The sequence below is a fragment of the Entelurus aequoreus genome, linkage group LG16 (assembly GCF_033978785.1).
Source record: "Entelurus aequoreus isolate RoL-2023_Sb linkage group LG16, RoL_Eaeq_v1.1, whole genome shotgun sequence".
Lineage (NCBI taxonomy): Eukaryota > Metazoa > Chordata > Actinopteri > Syngnathiformes > Syngnathidae > Entelurus > Entelurus aequoreus.
Window position 1 is genome coordinate 33,995,064 of NC_084746.1, and position 16,749 is coordinate 34,011,812.

The window sequence follows — 16,749 nt, forward strand, 5'->3', positions numbered from 1 at the left end:
GTTTATAGTTTCATCAAATCTTCAATTTTCTGTGCAGTTTTTTAAGGAGGCCAACGAGACCAATGAAAAGCTGAAAAAGGACCACGAGAGCATCCGGACCAAGTTCACCTGCAACAAGAACACCCCGCTGGAAAATCTGCAAGAGCTCCTGAAACTCCTGGAGGTATTGTTACGCTAATATGGAATTATCTCGCGGATTTAGGACAAATTTGATGCTTGAAAGATTTTGGATACAGTTCGCATGTCTGCTTGTCTGGTTCGACCAGTTTTGCAAGGTGTGGTGTTTTTGCATTCAGGGAAAAAAACGATTAATTTGACTGTATTTGTGTTTTAGAAAGAGAAAGAACGAATCATGGAGAATAAAAGACAAGTCCAAAGTCTGGTTAACAAGTCCAAGACTATTGTTAGACTGAAGCCCCGCAACCCGGAGGAACCCACTGCAGTGAACAATCCTATCATGGTGGAGGCCTTGTGTGACTTCAAGCAGGACCAGGTGGGTTCTGTTGAGTGCTTTTCCCCACACAAGCACTTTAGTGTATAATATTTCAAGTGACTGCCTTCTAAGGGCTTCATGCTGTGTTACAGAAAGGGATTTTGAAAGGCAACGAGGGCATACTGAAGGACAACACGCAGCGCAGCAAGTGGCTTGTGACCGGGCCAGGAGGACTGGACATGATGATTCCCTCAGTGTGTTTGCTGATACCCCCACCGAACCCCCTCAGCATCGAGCTTGCCAACAAGTAAGAAGAATGTTTCAGTTATTGTTGCCTTACCATTCTACATATTGTGTCCAATACCGTCATTTAAATTGAACGTCATGTATAACAACTAGGGGAGAGGTACTAAATTTGGTACTTTTATAGGTACTGACCAAAGTTCGTCGGTACTAGCGGGTACTGTTGCGCGTGACCTCTCAGGGAATAAAACACATTGGTCAATCCAAAATTATTTTGGATGACATATATGTTGAGTAAAAAGGACCCCGGAGACAAAATGGTACAATACCAAGTTTTACTGAAGCTTCAGGAGACCTGCCCTTACAATGCAACCATAGCATCAGCAAGAAAGGTCTAAATCCAAACAAAAAGAGTCAGTTTATGTAGAGCGAAAACAGCCCCTCTCGCCCAGAAAGGAGCGCAGCTGCTTCTTCAAAACAGATAAGGAACTGGCCAAAACAGCTCTGTGAGCCGACAAACAGGAGCCTTTAAGACAAAACAAAGAGTTTACTAGCGGACATAAGATAAAAGCAAGGAGGTCACGAGAAGACACACTACATAGGAAAATACTAGCTGCTTTAAACATGAGTATGGATTAAAAATATCTAATTCTCACAGTACCGATTCACGTAAAATCAAACAATGCCATATTTCAAAATCTTTGTTGCACGTGACATCTTGTGCGGTTGCAAACCGGCACCGGCTCAAGCACTTAACACAAACACTCAGAGCGGACTGAGATGGATTGCCTTTAGGTAATGTTACAATTGTCTATGCCATCAAACCACAAAAGTACAGTAAGGCTCCACTTTTCAAAATGCGCTGGCTCGATGCTAATTTACATTGGATTTACAATGGATATGCTAAAGGTTAGCATTAGCGATTTTACACATCCAAATTTGGTAATCAAAACTCCAACTAAGATGCTCGTTACAATCAAACAGCTGGTGTGTAATACGTAGTGATGGGCAAGCCACTTGAAAAATGTAGAAAACTAAGGTACGAGTTCCTCTCGATTAAATGTAGCTCAGCTAACGAGGAAGCTATCTCCCGAGAACTGTAGCAGGCTACACTTCAAGCTACACGGCAAAAGTAGCTTGCTACATCAACACTACAAATAGAATTGTCAGAATTAGAATCAGAATCCGCTCTATTGTACTCAAATTAATGTACATCTTTCCAGAATTAGAATCAGAATCCGCTCTATTGATCTCAAATTAATGTACATCTTTCCACGAAACAAATAGGGAGATAAAAAATGCTCAGTTTGATTGTTTATAATAATAAACACAAACTGGCTTTTTAACATTTTAACATTCCTTTTAACTTTCGCTACCATGTACAAAATAAGGGGGGGAAAAACACTTAAATTAAGTTATAGGCAGTGAAACAATATTACTTATATTAGATAAACACTAAATTACATACTCTATTGTAATCAAAACTTTTCAGCACAGGCTACATTACGGTTTCAACAGAAACCACAAAGGAATAGTGCAAAAGATTTGTGTCACAAAACTCAATAAAAGTGAACATATTTTTGTGCCAGGACTGGAACCCTACGAAACTTTTCTACCTATCTTTCCCAAAGCTGTGCACTGACAAGTTAGCCAGAACAAAACACAACGTTTATAACATTTTAAAAACAATGTCAATTACCGTAATTTCCGGACTATAAGCCGCACCTGACTATAAGCCGCACCAGCTAAATTTAGGGGAAAATACAGATTGCTACATATATAAGCCGCACCCGACTATAAGCCGCAGGGTTTTGATGTGTAATTACCGTAGTATATAGGGGTTCCTGCTACCACGGAGGGGATTGTCGGGACAGAGATGACTGTTTGGGAACGCAAAGTGTCCCATTTATTAATAATAAATCTTTCAATCATTCAATCAAACTTTCACATCTTTGACATGGCGAACAGCATTCGTGCAGAGTACAAATAATACAACGTGCAAAGTAATACAAAGTGCTCGCTCGCCTGTACGTTATCAAAATAACCAGCCTACCGGTATATGAAAAGTCAGTCTTTAATCATTGTGTCATCGTCTTCCTCCTGCGTACTAAAACCACCGAAATCCTCTTTGTCGGTGTCGGAGAAGAACAGGCCGTAAATAAGCCGCACCCTTGTATAAGCCGCAGGGACCAGAACGAGGGGAAAAAGTAGCGGCTTATAGTCCGGAAATTACTGTAAATAAAAGTACTGATAAATTGATGCACCCTGGAAGAAACATGGTTATTCAAACAAACAAACAAACAAACAATCAGCAAACAATGTATCAAAATATTATGTTTATGAAGTGCAAGGTTTTATTTTGGAACCCCTCCTAAAATGGAAGACATCCTTTTACATTCTGGTTGATTTTACTCGCCTGGATTTGCAGTCCATTTTCTCTCTTTGTAGCGTGTAGCTGTGATGAACGCTACTTTGATGGTAATAAGTACAACATTTACAGTTTTAAAAATGTTTAGAGCTTGACAAAAGAAAAGACTGGCACATTGGAAGGGGCCGCAGATGTGGGGACACCCCACCTGGGTGACCGGCTGCAATGGATGCCGAGTGGGTACAGATATTTAAATATTACCTTCATGATAATGAAGTCCTGTCTATCAGGAAGCCAATAGAGAGTCTTCTTGTATGTGAAGTCGTGAGACGTCACCAACTGATGCATAGAAGAGTAGTCCCCACCGGTAATGACTTGGCACAGTGAGGGCCTCGTCCAGCCTGGTACCTCCCCAGAGATTATCCGTGTCCACTTGATATCCTTTTCATGCAGGAGCAGGGGGGGCAGAACAGAAAAGAAGAGCAGCAGGTCAACTGGTCTAAAAAGGGGTTTAATTAAAGTCTAGGGTATATAAAAGGGTTTTAAGACAGGACTTACAGTATTTTCCGTACTATAGAGCGCACCCACCAAATTTTAGAAAAAAAATAAATATTTTTCCATATATTAGCCGCACCGTAAGCTGCAGATATAGAAGTTGTGAAATGATTTAATTACACAGAAAGATTTTGTAAATGTTTATTTATACAGTATAACCTAATTGTTTCCAATCGGTGTATGTAACACGGCAGTAAAACGGATGATCAAACAAAACAGAAGTCATCGTCATGGACCCATCAGCTGTGGAAGCTAGCTCTCTGATCAGCTAAACAGACTAAATTTCGTTTTGGTGAATGTACAAAACTGAAACGTTGCAAACACAATACCATTGTAAGTTAATAATACTAACACAGACACTCGTAAACGTGTTAGCATAATAGATAATGCTAATGACCCTATCTTCATTACATTACCATAGCAAGTATCCATGAAAACACTTCTACAAACATCACACGTTGTGTTCATATATATTCACTGTTAAATGTGTGCCATGCGAGGACAGGCATAATTGTGATGTGGCCCTCAATAAAAACGCGTTTGACACCCCTAAAGTAGATTATCATGTCTGTCATATCCATATCATATCCTTTTTGTGAGGGTGTTTTAAATTGGTGGACCAGGCTGGACACCCCTTGTGTTTTGTCAGCAAAACTGTCAATGTACAAGTGAATGAATTATTCTTTTCTTATGCTTCAAGCTTATGAAGTGTCTCATCTATAGCGACTTGTGTTACTCTACAGGAATGAGAAGTATTATGAAGCTGTCATGGCGATCTGGAACCAGCTCTACATCAACATCAAGAGTCTCATCTCATGGCAGTACTGCCTGAAAGACATGAACTACATCAACTCTCTCACCTTGTCTATGGTAACGTATGACTTTAAAATATGCAACAGCGAGCAACAGTTTGCAGTTCACTCACCTCGTGTGTCTTTAATGTCGGGCAGCTGTCTAAGATGCGTCCTGAGGAGTACCGCAGTATCATCAAAACACTGGAGACCCACTACCAAGAGTTCTTGCGCAACAGTCAAGGTTCTGACCTTTTCGGGGAAGAAGATTTGATCACCATCCAGAGTTACTTTGATAGAGCCCAGAACCATTATGATACCATGGTTATCCAGATGACTACTCCCCGTGAGTGTCCAATCAAAGAACCATAATTTACCTAGTGCTTATTTCAACCATTGAGTGATTTTCTTCTTGTTTCATTAATAAAGCTGAAACCAAACAGGAGCCAAGTAAACCTGCACCTCCCAAATTGCCCACCCTCAACATCTCACTGCTTAGCAGCCTGCAGGAGGTCAGACGGAGGCTGGAGCTCGCTGAGTCGGGACTCACGAGCCATCTTCATCTTTGCCCGGGTGAAAACAGTCTGCAAGAATGCTTAGTGTACATCCAAAATCTGCAAGTATGTCACCTAGCATTGTACAACTTAAATAAAAAAGTGCAGACAAATAAAATCTGAAGGTTTTGGATTAAATTTGCTGTATAATATCGATGTCTAGGATGTGCACCAAGATCTGGATTCCATTCATGACGAGTACTTGCGCCTAAGAGAAAGGATTCTAAAGCAACTGGAAGGCATCCCTCCAGACTCTGAGCAAGCCAGGTTCCTCCGCTCCGAGCTGGATATCATCAGCCAGAAACTGGGAGGTCTGCAGGGTCTCTACACAGCCTACATTGAACGGTACTTTTATTATTTTGGCTACAACAAAAAAGCATCATACAAACTCACATCAGTTTCATTCAAACCGACGCTCAACAGATTGTCAGCGCTGAAGGCCTTGCTTCAGAGTCTGCTCCAAGCGGAGGACATCGTGAAAGTCCACGAGGCCCGGCTGATGGAGAAGGAGACCACTTCACTGGATCCACGAGAAGTGGAGAAATATCAGAGCACACTGAAGGTTTTTACGCACTCCGTACCAAACCTATTTCCAGTAAAACTTTACATAAGTGTAAAGATACAGTAGTACCTCAAGTTAGGTGACCGAGCTCATAACTCAAAACTTTTGTATCTCAAAACAGCCCCACCCACTGAAATGAATTAGAGTAAATTTAACCGGTGCTGGCTGGAAAACAAAGGGCCTGATTTATCAAAGGGTTACTAAAACAGGTGCAAAGCTGATCTGTTAAGCGTGTGTATAGTGGATTGCGTCTTCTAAGTGAGCAGAATAAGGCGTGCAATCCATTTTGCGTCTCTGTCTTCATTAACATGCAAAATATATGCTGATCATCAAAACGCCCACAACACTCGGAGGAGAAGATGCAAATATAAGTATTTAGCACACGCAATGTGATTTCTCAACACTAATCACTGTTTGGCAAGCACTATTTTGGGGTTTTATTCAGCACCAGACGAAAAGTCTCTGTCATACGTGAGTGTATCAACATTTTGGACTGTCAAAAATAAAAAATATTAGACATATCGTCTAATCAGCAACATCATTTCATAATTTTATAGCTGCTAGAGGACTCAAGGGGCTCATTAAAACAAATTAAATTGTTGCGTTTTGGTGTCATGTTGTATTTTTTACATATAATTTATATTATTAAGATATTTCCTATATAAAAAAAACGTATTTAAGTATGCATTTTTGGCATTTTGAGCAGAGTAAGTCCGGCTTCTCTCCAATGAACGCAATTTCAGCTGTAAAAAAAAAAAAAAGTGGTTTCGTTTTAGGTGCACCGCAGGACTGCTTCATACCTGCTGATTGTTTGAAAACATAATAAAACGCAGCAGGTATACAAGCATAGTAACACAAATGCACCACTTTTCAGTGTTAGTAGATCACACGCAACACACTCAATAATAGTATATGCTATTTATAGATTATAGATTTATAGATCTTAGTGAATCAGGCCCTAAGTTATTTTGATATCAAGCCATAAACTAATACTAGCGAGTAAGACAGGGTGTTTTTGGGGGGGATCTTACAGGGTTTATTGTGGCTTTCATGACGCCATCTAGCGACAGAAAAGCACATAACTCCAATTTTATGCTGGCAACTTAACATCACAAAAAGACGAGCTCGTATCTCAAAAGAGTCGTAATTTGAGGTAACGTTGTACAATATAATGTCTGAAAAATACAAACTGAACTATTTGAACATATCCTGTTTTTATTTTCTCCACTAAAGCAATCGAAGATCGAACTGGACCAAAAAAGAGACCTGCTGACTACTATGGAGTCCGAGCTGGCCAAAGCAATTCAATGGAACGGTCAGATCTCTGAGTCCTTCCACAAGTGCGATGTGAACTTGTCCAAATACGCAGAGCTAGTGTCTCAGCTCTCAGACCGCTGGCGCCGCATACAAACCCAAATTGACAACAGGTTGGATAGTCCTGCTACTTTTTTTGTTTTGCTTCTACTAATATGACTAAAAAAAACCCTTCTTCCTTCCTTCTCCCACTCTTTCCTCTTCAGATTGTTCGATCTGGAGAAGCATGACAAGCACCTGCAACATTACCAGCATAACAGCACTTCCTTGGAACAGTGGATACACAATGCCCGGAAGCGGCAGGACGGCCTGCAGAGTGTTAAGCTCAGTGACATCCAGACTGTCATTGACCACCTTAACCAACAGAAGGCATGTTTACATCCATTGTCAACCCTTCCTTTTCAATCAATGTGAGGACAAAAATGTACATGAAAAGAAAAACTAATCGCATGTTATTTATGACATAGATGCTTTACGGTGAAATTAAAGGAAAGAAGGAGAAAGTTGAGGATGTCCACAAAGATGCGGACACCTGTGCTGCCTGCATAAAGGTTGGTCGGCTTTCATATGTGTGTGTTGGTTTTTTTTAAATAAATGAACAAAATGATTGACTTCCTCCTCCTGACTGTGTCTTCAGGACTATGAGCTGCAGCTGGCTTCATACAGTTCCGGCCTGGAAACGCTCCTGAATATTCCTATTAAGAGAACCATGCTGCAGTCCCCTGCTTCTGTTGTCAGACAGGAGGTAGGAAAAATGACTCACTGGACACACCTGCACAATCAAATGAGATGCAATACAAGAAATGTACCGTATTTTTCAGACCATAGGGCGTACAGGATTAAAAAGCGCACTGCCAATGAGCGGGTCTATTCAGGTCTTTTTTCATACAAAAGGCGCACCAGATTATGATTTTTTATTTTTATTTAAAACACTATCTTGTGGTCTACATAACATGTGATGGTGGTTCTTTGGTGAAAGTGTTGCATAGATTATGTTTTACAGATTATCTTCAAGTAGCTTTCTGAGCGTCTCTTCCGGATGCGCCATTTTGTGGGCGGTCTTATTTACGTGGCTCACCTTCGACAGCGTCTTCTCCCGTCATCTTTGTTGTAGCGGTGTAGCGTGCAAGGACGGGAGTGGAAGAAGTGTCAAAAGATGGAGCAAACTGTTTTAATGACGTTCAGACTTTACTTAAATCAATAACGGAGCAGCATCTTCTCATCCGTGGCTCACTAGTGCAACATCAACGCCAGAAATATGTCACGTGAAAAAACGTCCGACCGGAACCCTTTAATAACTATAGTTCCTTGGGTGAATTATGTAAACTCACTACAGTTTTTAGCACTTTGATAGCTAGTCTACTGACGGATATAAGTGAGAACTTTACGTTACTTTATATTAGAAATGGCAACAGCGGAAGATGAATGCTACATAAGAAGGTCGTGAAAAAGAAGAAGCTTATAACTACGGCGTCGTCACGAACTACAATGGCGGATGCGACACATTTTCAGAATTTATGCAGATCACAAATACACATCAGGTAAGAAAAGTTGGTTTTCGATAATATTGCGAAACAAAATGCAAGGTAATATGTCTGCTAATAGATGCCATTTTGCGGTCCTTATACACGCACCATAATAATACTCGTATGTTCAATGCGCCGACAATCCATCAAGCGGTGCGGCTTCATAGCTTACCGAACTCATACTAAAAACATTTTGTCAGATTTTTGAGTGCCGTGTGTAATGTTCTAGATTCTCAATGGAACATTTAAGTTTTGGTGTTGTTTACTGCCATCATATTGCAGTCTACACGTATCTCTTATGTATGACTGCCATCTACTGGTCACACTTATCATTTCACCATGTACCAAATAAAATTGCTTCGAGGTCGGTAAGCACAACAAGAATTATTCCGTACATTAGGCGCACCGGGTTATAAGGCACACTGTCGATTTTTGAGAAAATTAAAGGATTTTAAGTGCGCCTTATAGTCCGAAAAATACGGTACAATATGGCTTTAGAAAAGATATCAAAGGTCATAAAAGTAGTATTTTAACACTATGGTTACGATTGTGGTTGAAGCTCTCACTGAAAGCCATTCTGTTAATTGTCATGCTATATTGGATTTTAGATTGTGCCAGTGTATCAGGGGTAGGTGATACTGGGTATTTTGATCGCGAACCAACACCAAGAAAATACAGACCAGGGTATTTTTTAAATAAAATGTCATGATCAGTAAATAATTTTGTTTTAGTTAGTCGATTATGATTATAATAACAGTATACATATTTTGCTTTTTTTTAAATGTTTATAATTAAATGCAACAATATAAAACAATGTACAGTAATTTATTTAAACAATTCCCTTATTACATTCAACTACTCCACACAATACACACAAGATAAAAGTATTGTTTGCAAAATACCATAAATATCAACAATGTAAAGTCAATAAAAATTACTTCCATTGTCGGCAGAAATTTGTGAAAAATAAAGGCAGTAGAGTGGAGAAAGGGAGGGGCAAAGTGTGTCGAGTGAGCAGCAGAGAGAAAGAGTGAGAGAGGTGCGCTGTTTGCACAGACAAACTAAGAAAGATGCTGCGGTCGCATAAACTCTGAGATTTTAGTAATTTGCTGGATGTATAAACATGATTAATGATCATTTTGTGCCTGGTAACGCTATATCCTATGTTTTGGTTAGTTGTAGTATATTATAATACTACAAAAGCAGCACTAATTAAGTTTTTTTTCATCAGTCTTCTGACCTCCAGTCCCAGTACATTGAGCTACTGACACGCTCAGGTGATTACTACAAGTTTCTTGGAGAGTTGTTGAAGAACATGGAAGAACTGAAGGTAACGTTAATCTACAGTACTATTGCATATACAAGGCATAGGGTTAAATAGATCTAAAATAGTTGTCTCTCCACAGATTCGGAACACCAGAATTGAGATGTTGGAGGAAGAACTGAGGCGCCTCAAGGGTGACCTTCAGGATCGCAACCAGAAAAACGGTGCTCTGGAAGATGCCATGGCCCGTCTCAAACTGGAGCTCGGCCAGTCAAAAAACCAACTCATTTCTATGGAGGAAGTGAAGAGAACCACTGCCATTCAAGTAACGACGACCAGGGACAGCTTGGACAGTTCCCAGTTGCAGATTCAAGAGCTTACTGAGCAACTCAACCGCATTAAGTATCAATTGGAAGAAGAAAAGAGAAAAAAAAGACTGGCTGAAGAGCGCTACACAAGCCAACAAGAAGAGTATGAGGCGGCTGTTCGGCGTAGACAGAAAGAACTGGAAGAGCTTAATTGGGCAAAGATTGACTTAGAAAAGACGGTGAAGGACAAAGAACGTGAGCTTGAGAGGCTGAAGATACTGCTGGAGGAGGAGGCGGCACGTCGCCGAAATGCAGAGTCAGATATTTCAAAGGTAAGAACACAGTGCAGCCAGGAGGTCAATCAACTTAAGCAGACGCACGAGACCAACATCCAAGTCACCAAGACCACTATCCTGAAAGCCTCGCAACAGAAAGAACAGGACTCGACAGAGCTAAGGCGGCAGTATGACAAGCTTATCGGCGAGAAGAGAGAGCTCGAAGATGAACTGCGAAGACTGAAATTGTCTATTTCTCACACTGAAGAGCAGAAAAACAGAGCAGAGATGGAATCAAACCAGCAGAAGACGTCACTGACTCAAGAGACAAGGATGCGGAATGAGCTGGAGTTGAAAATTAGGATGTTCACCGAGCAGAGAGAAGAGGATGAGCTGAAACTAAAGGAAGCCAACAAAAATATTCAGGAAAAAGGGAGGCAAATCAGCATGCTTACACATGATCTTGATGAAGAAGGGAAGAAGAGAAGGGCTCTGGAATTGCAAATTAATAACCTGAAGCAATCTGAAGCAGAGCTAAAGGCAAAGAACGCCTCCTTTATGGAGACTATTAAGACCCTTAAAATGTCAGAAAAGGAGATCCGCATCACCCGGGTGGAGCTGGAGAAACAGACCAGTGAGAAAATGAAGGTTGAGCAGAGTTCTGTGCGGCTTCAGAGCCGTATCCGTGACCTCCAGTGCTCTCTGGATGCAATGGAAGCTGAGCTGGAGAAGCAGAAAAAGGTGAACCAAGAGGAGTTCACACGCAGAAAGAGACTGGAGTCCGAGCTAGAGAGGATAACGCAAACCTGCAGAGAACACACCACCACTATTACCAGCCTGAAATCCATTCAGGTGGAAGCTTCAAACTCTTCAAGGAAGTATGAGAAAGAATTCAGAGGCTTTCAGGAGGCTCTAGACAAGAGCCTGAGGGATCACAAACACACCAAAGATGAGTTGTCGTCTGTGACAGCTGAGCTGAAATCATTGAAACAGAAACTCCAGCAAGATCAAGTCCAGATTCTGGAGCTCAACCAGCGCAATGAAAGTCTGTACAAAACAATTGAGGATAAAAGTCACAAGCTTAACGAATGCACCATTGAAATAGAACGTCTGAAATCGCTGACACAGAACATGACAAAGGAAAGGCTGAGGCTAGAAGAGGAGTTGAGGGCCCTTAGGCAGGAAAGAGATGCCCTGCTGCTTAACATAGATGCAGTTGATGGAGAAAATGCCTCTCAAATCGCAGCCTTGCATGTCCAGCTTCAGAATAGCAACAAGAGGACAGCGGAGCTCCAGGCTCTCATCAACGACCTGACCAGGGAGAGAGAAAAACTAAATGTGGAAATAGACAAATTCCAAAAGCAGTCCTATGAGGTATTTTTGATTGAACAGAAGGATCGCCCTCTGCTTAATTCCACTCATTTTTTATACTACATTTGGTCTACTTTTGCATGAATCGTTAAAAGGTTTAAGACTGAACTTTGTTTTGAAGCAGCCTATTTATGTAAAAAAAACTCACATTTTGTTCAAAATTCACTTTCTTGTCAAGGCTACTACTCAGATCTGCATGTGTTCTGAACTACATCTGTCATTTCGCAATCTGTGTTACTAATTTAAATTGTATACAATTTACTGTAATTACAGCGGACCTATGGAACTTTAGTAGGTTGTACAATGTGAATTTGTTCAGATTTTAAATGATTTTGACAGAGAATAATGAATTAATCAATTCTAGGAGTCAAACTTCTGCCAACATTTAAATACTATACTTAAACGGTGCCTGATATTTTTGAATGACCTCCGTTTTGTTATATGGTCAAGTTCCATGGGCCCACTGTAGATAGTTTTGTAAAAAGGAACTTTCATTTGCATACAGTATTTACATACTTTGTGTGCTTTCTCTATTCTCCACAGACATCCGTTATGGTGCATGAGTCCCAAAGCAAATACAGCGAGCTGCTGCTGCAGAGGGATGATTTGCTATCCAAGCTTAAACTGCTGGACCAAGACAAACACCGCCTAAAGCGCCTTGAGGATGAGCTTGCCCGTACCAAACACTCTCTGGAGACGGAGCTACGCAACAAACAGCGCTTGGTTGATGAGAAAAACAGCGTTCTCAAAGATTTCACCCTCCTAAAGAGCCAATATGAGATAAAGGAGACCCACCTCAGGCAGTGGGAGACAGACAGGTCCAAGACTGATCATGATAGGATGAGTTTAAAGAAAGAAATTGACAGGTTGATGATAGAGCTTCGAAGTGTGGAGGAACGCTACAAGAGCAAGCTGTTGATCTCTGAGAGGGAGGCAACAGAGCTAGCTCTTAAGAGAGATGCGCTGCAGAGAGAGGTAGAGAGGTTGCAGAAAAGGCCCAGCACGTTGAGTAGACAGACACAGACGGATATGAAGGTGGCAACAATCGACCCCTCTAAGCTTGTTTTTGATGGGGTGCGCCGCAAAGTCACAGCCCACCAACTTTGCGACTGCGGTATTATCAGCAAGGCAACTCTAGAGCTGCTGTTGCAGGGGAAAAAGACAGTGGACGAGGTAGCTGTTGACATCCAGGTTAACCTAAAGGGCACAGGCATTATTGCGGGCATGATGACAGGCTCTCAAGGGAAAATGTCAATCACTGAAGCCAAAAACAAGAACCTTCTCACCCCAGAGAGTTCACTCATGCTCCTGGAGGCTCAGGCAGCAACAGGCTACATAACAGACCCAGCTTTTAATGACAAGATGCCCGTGGACACCGCTTGCTCCAGGGGACTCGTAGACACAGAAGACAGGGATGCCTTGGTAAAAGCTGAAGCAGCAAGCGTTGGTTTCAAAGATCCTTACACGGGTAAAGTGTTATCTGTGGGCCAGGCTTGTAAACAAGGTCGTATTGACAAGGAAACAGCGCTCCGCTTGCTGCAGGCCCAGGAGTCTGTTGGCGGTATATTGGACCCTGTTCTGAGTGTGTTCCTGCCAAAAGATCTAGCTTTGGATCGTAATCTTATTGATGAGGACCTCTACAGGTCTTTGAACCGGAAACCCACCTGCTACCTGGATCCAGAAACAGATGAGAAGATAAGTTATGGTAACCTTAGGAGGAAGTGTACGGTGGAGCCTGTCTCTGGTTTACTTCTGCTCCATGGCCCAGAGAAACCAATGACAGTAAAGGGTATTCGTGGGCAAGTTTCTGTGACAGAGCTTATCAAATCTGAATTGCTTGATGAAACTGATTTGCAAAAGCTTAAACAGGGACAGCTGAGTAGCAGTGAAATTGAGGAAAAGCTGAAGTCTTACCTGTACGGATCCACCTGTATTGCAGGCATTTACGATGAGACCAATGACAGAATATGGCCCTTTTATCAGGCAATGCAGGAAGGTCTGTTGATGAGGGGAACCACATTGGAGCTCCTTGAAGCCCAAGCTGCATCAGGATTCATTGTGGACCCGGTCAACAATCTGTTCTTGACAGTAGAGGAGGCCACGAGGAGAGGCCTAGTAGGAAAAGAGTTTAAGAATAAGTTGCTATCTGCAGAAAAGGCAGTGACTGGATACAAAGACCCAAACACAGGAAATATAATCTCGCTTTTCCAAGCCATTGAGAAAGATCTCATTGAGAGAGGCCATGGAATCCGTCTCCTTGAGGCCCAAATTGCCAGTGGTGGCATTATTGACCCCAAGGAAAGTCACCGTATTGATGTTGATGTTGCTTATAAAAGGGGATATTTTGATCAGGAGATGAATGAGATCCTTAGCTATGAAGGCGATGACACGAAAGGCTTCTTTGACCCTAACACTAAGGATAACTTGACATATATTCAGCTAAAGGAAAGGTGCATAACTGATCCCAAGACCAGCCTTATACTTTTGCCTCTTAAAGACAAGAGCAAACTTCAAAAATCAGAAACCCGAAGCAATGTCCTCCGCAAGAGGCGGGTCGTAATCGTTGACCCAGACACCAATCTTGAGATGTCCGTGAGGGAGGCTTATCATAAGGAGCTAATCGACTATGACACTTTTCTAGACTTGTCAGAACAGGAGTGCGAGTGGGAGGAAATCACCATCAAGGGGTCGGATGGCTCTACACGCTTGGTGATAGTCGACAGGAAGACAGGAATCCAGTATGACATTCAAAACTGCCTGGAACGTGGTGTCATTGACCAAAGTTCCCTGGATCAGTATCGGTCTGGAAAGCTAACCTTGACGCAGTTTGCTGACCATATTAGTAGCAAAAGCAGCGGCAGCGAGATGACAATCGCAGCCAGCAATGTTGACGACATGGTTATCTGCAGCAGTCCCACCCAGGCTGCGCCGTCCTCTCCAACCGTTCGTAGACGCTTCAACAGTATTTCTATCACAGTCTCTCCCCCGGAGGTGTTTGACGACCAGAGCCCAGTGGCAGCCATATTTGACACAGAGACTTTAGAGAAGATAACCATTCCAGAAGCGGTTAGAAGAGGAATAGTGGATAACCTCACAGCACAGAGGCTCCTGGAGGCCCAGGCATGCACTGGAGGAATCATCAACCCTTCAACTGGCCAGAGACTAACCCTAAAAGAGGCTGTCCATCATTGCATAATTGATGAAGCCATGGCTAACAAGCTGAAGGCTGCACAGAAAGCCTATTGTGGTTTTGAGGATGTGAAGACAAAGAGAAAGATGTCGGCAGCAGAGGCAGTGAAGGAGACGTGGCTGCCTTATGAGGCTGGACAGAGGTTTCTGGAGTTCCAGTACCTGACAGGAGGCCTGATAGACCCTCACACTGGAAAACGCCTTACCATAGAAGAGGCCATTCGCAAAAGTTGGCTGGATGGTCTTGGAGCCCAGAAGCTTCAGGATATACGCAACTACCAGAAGAATTTGACTTGCCCCAAGACCAAACTGAAAATCTCATACAAAGAAGCCATGGATAACAGCATGGTAGAAGAGAGCAACGGTATGAAGATGATGCAGGCCTCTTCGGTGTCCTCAAAGGGAATCAGCAGCCCTTACAATGTGTCTAACCCAGGATCTAAACCTGGATCCAGAGCTGGTTCCAGAAGTGGATCCAGAAGAGGCAGTGTGGATTATTCATCTACTTACAGCTACAGCTATTCATCCGACACCGCCAATTCTCAATCTTAGTGCACAAAGTGCTTGACTCTTCAGTCCTAGTTTTAGATTTGCTTTTACAACTTTAACATTTTGCTTTTTTAAAGGTTTATCTGGTATATACAAAATTTGGGATGTTCAAGAACTGAATGCGTTCTGTATTCTGATGAGTGTTTTGATCAGGTGTTTTTTTTATATATTAAACGTATGCTTACTATACTGTAATTCACCAACTTGCAGAAAAGAATATATTTCTAATAGCTCATTTTAATATATGGCTTTAAAAAAAAAAAAAGAGTACAGCATTATATTTGACAAGGTGTGTTCATGTACTTCTTGCTAATTTTGTGATCACAGTTTGTTGTAGTTTGACTCTTGATGTGTTTTATCCTTCAGCAAAAAAAAACATACATGATCGACCTAAAAGTGTTGATCAGTAAGACAACAAAGAAACGCCCCTGCTATTTAATACTACATAAAAGTGATGGAAAAATAAAGGCTTTGTTACCATTTTGATTCTTGGATTCATTTACTTGCAGTGTTGGGAAGGGGAAGCAAAAAAACTATAGAACAACATCAATTGTAACGTCTCGATGGCACTAACTTCCAGTTTTAGAACTGACACTGCAAAAAACGTTGCCAATAAATTACAGGCTGAAAACTGGTTGGAGTACGTTGTTGTCAAAAAGCTATTATCACTGTCATTAATTCATTGAATTCAAAATGAGCAAATATTAATATCAGTCTGCAGCTGACTGTGACCGAAGGAGTACAAGCGGTATTGAAAATGGATGATAGTGATGATTTGAATAACCATTAAAAATACAATAAAATTAACTTATTCAGCTAGTTATAACAGGTCAATAAAAATCATATATTTCTAACATATTTTTAGAAGTGTGCAATATATATTTTTTAACAAAATTAAATCACAACTAAAGCGCCATTCTCATTTATTGTGATTGAAAATTGATTATCATTAAATTCATAAATTAGGTATAAAAAATACACATTTACAGAACAACATACATTTTCACCTCTAGATGGTGCTAATTCTCAGTTTTAGAATTGCCAATGAATGCAAATTACAGACTGAAAACTGGTTATAGTTGTCGTTAAAAAGATAATATTGTCGTTAAAAAATGCAACCCAATATTTGCAAACATTACTATGATAGGTGACTCCTCCAGCTGACACTAATGACGACAAGCAGTATAGAAAATGGATGGCAAATAATGATTTAAATAATTTCGAATAAGAGAAAACATTGTTATATATATATATATATATATATATATATATATATATATATATATATATATATATATATATATATATATATATATATATATATATATATATATATATATATATATATATATATATATATTTTACAGGCCAAAAGTTTGGACACAACTGATGGTGTGGCGAAGTTGGTAGAATGGCTGTACCAGCAATCGGAGTGTTGCTGGTTACT

At 41.0% G+C, this 16,749-nt stretch overlaps 1 protein-coding gene across 1 annotated transcript in view; it reads left to right on the forward strand.

Annotated features, from left to right (window-relative positions):
• The window catches only part of LOC133630866 (desmoplakin-B-like), a 28,984-nt gene extending 13,201 nt beyond the window's left edge, over positions 1–15,783 (forward strand). Inside the window, exons 10-24 of the mRNA XM_062022685.1 lie at positions 38–163; positions 335–493; positions 586–740; positions 4,343–4,469; positions 4,550–4,736; positions 4,820–5,010; positions 5,108–5,289; positions 5,368–5,506; positions 6,740–6,933; positions 7,027–7,189; positions 7,288–7,371; positions 7,458–7,565; positions 9,578–9,676; positions 9,753–11,567; positions 12,108–15,783. Coding sequence (XP_061878669.1) covers positions 38–163; positions 335–493; positions 586–740; positions 4,343–4,469; positions 4,550–4,736; positions 4,820–5,010; positions 5,108–5,289; positions 5,368–5,506; positions 6,740–6,933; positions 7,027–7,189; positions 7,288–7,371; positions 7,458–7,565; positions 9,578–9,676; positions 9,753–11,567; positions 12,108–15,305 — 6,927 coding nt within the window. The 3' untranslated portion in view covers positions 15,306–15,783. The remainder of the gene's footprint in view (positions 1–37; positions 164–334; positions 494–585; positions 741–4,342; positions 4,470–4,549; positions 4,737–4,819; positions 5,011–5,107; positions 5,290–5,367; positions 5,507–6,739; positions 6,934–7,026; positions 7,190–7,287; positions 7,372–7,457; positions 7,566–9,577; positions 9,677–9,752; positions 11,568–12,107) is intronic.
• The last annotated feature ends 966 nt before the right edge of the window (positions 15,784–16,749 follow it).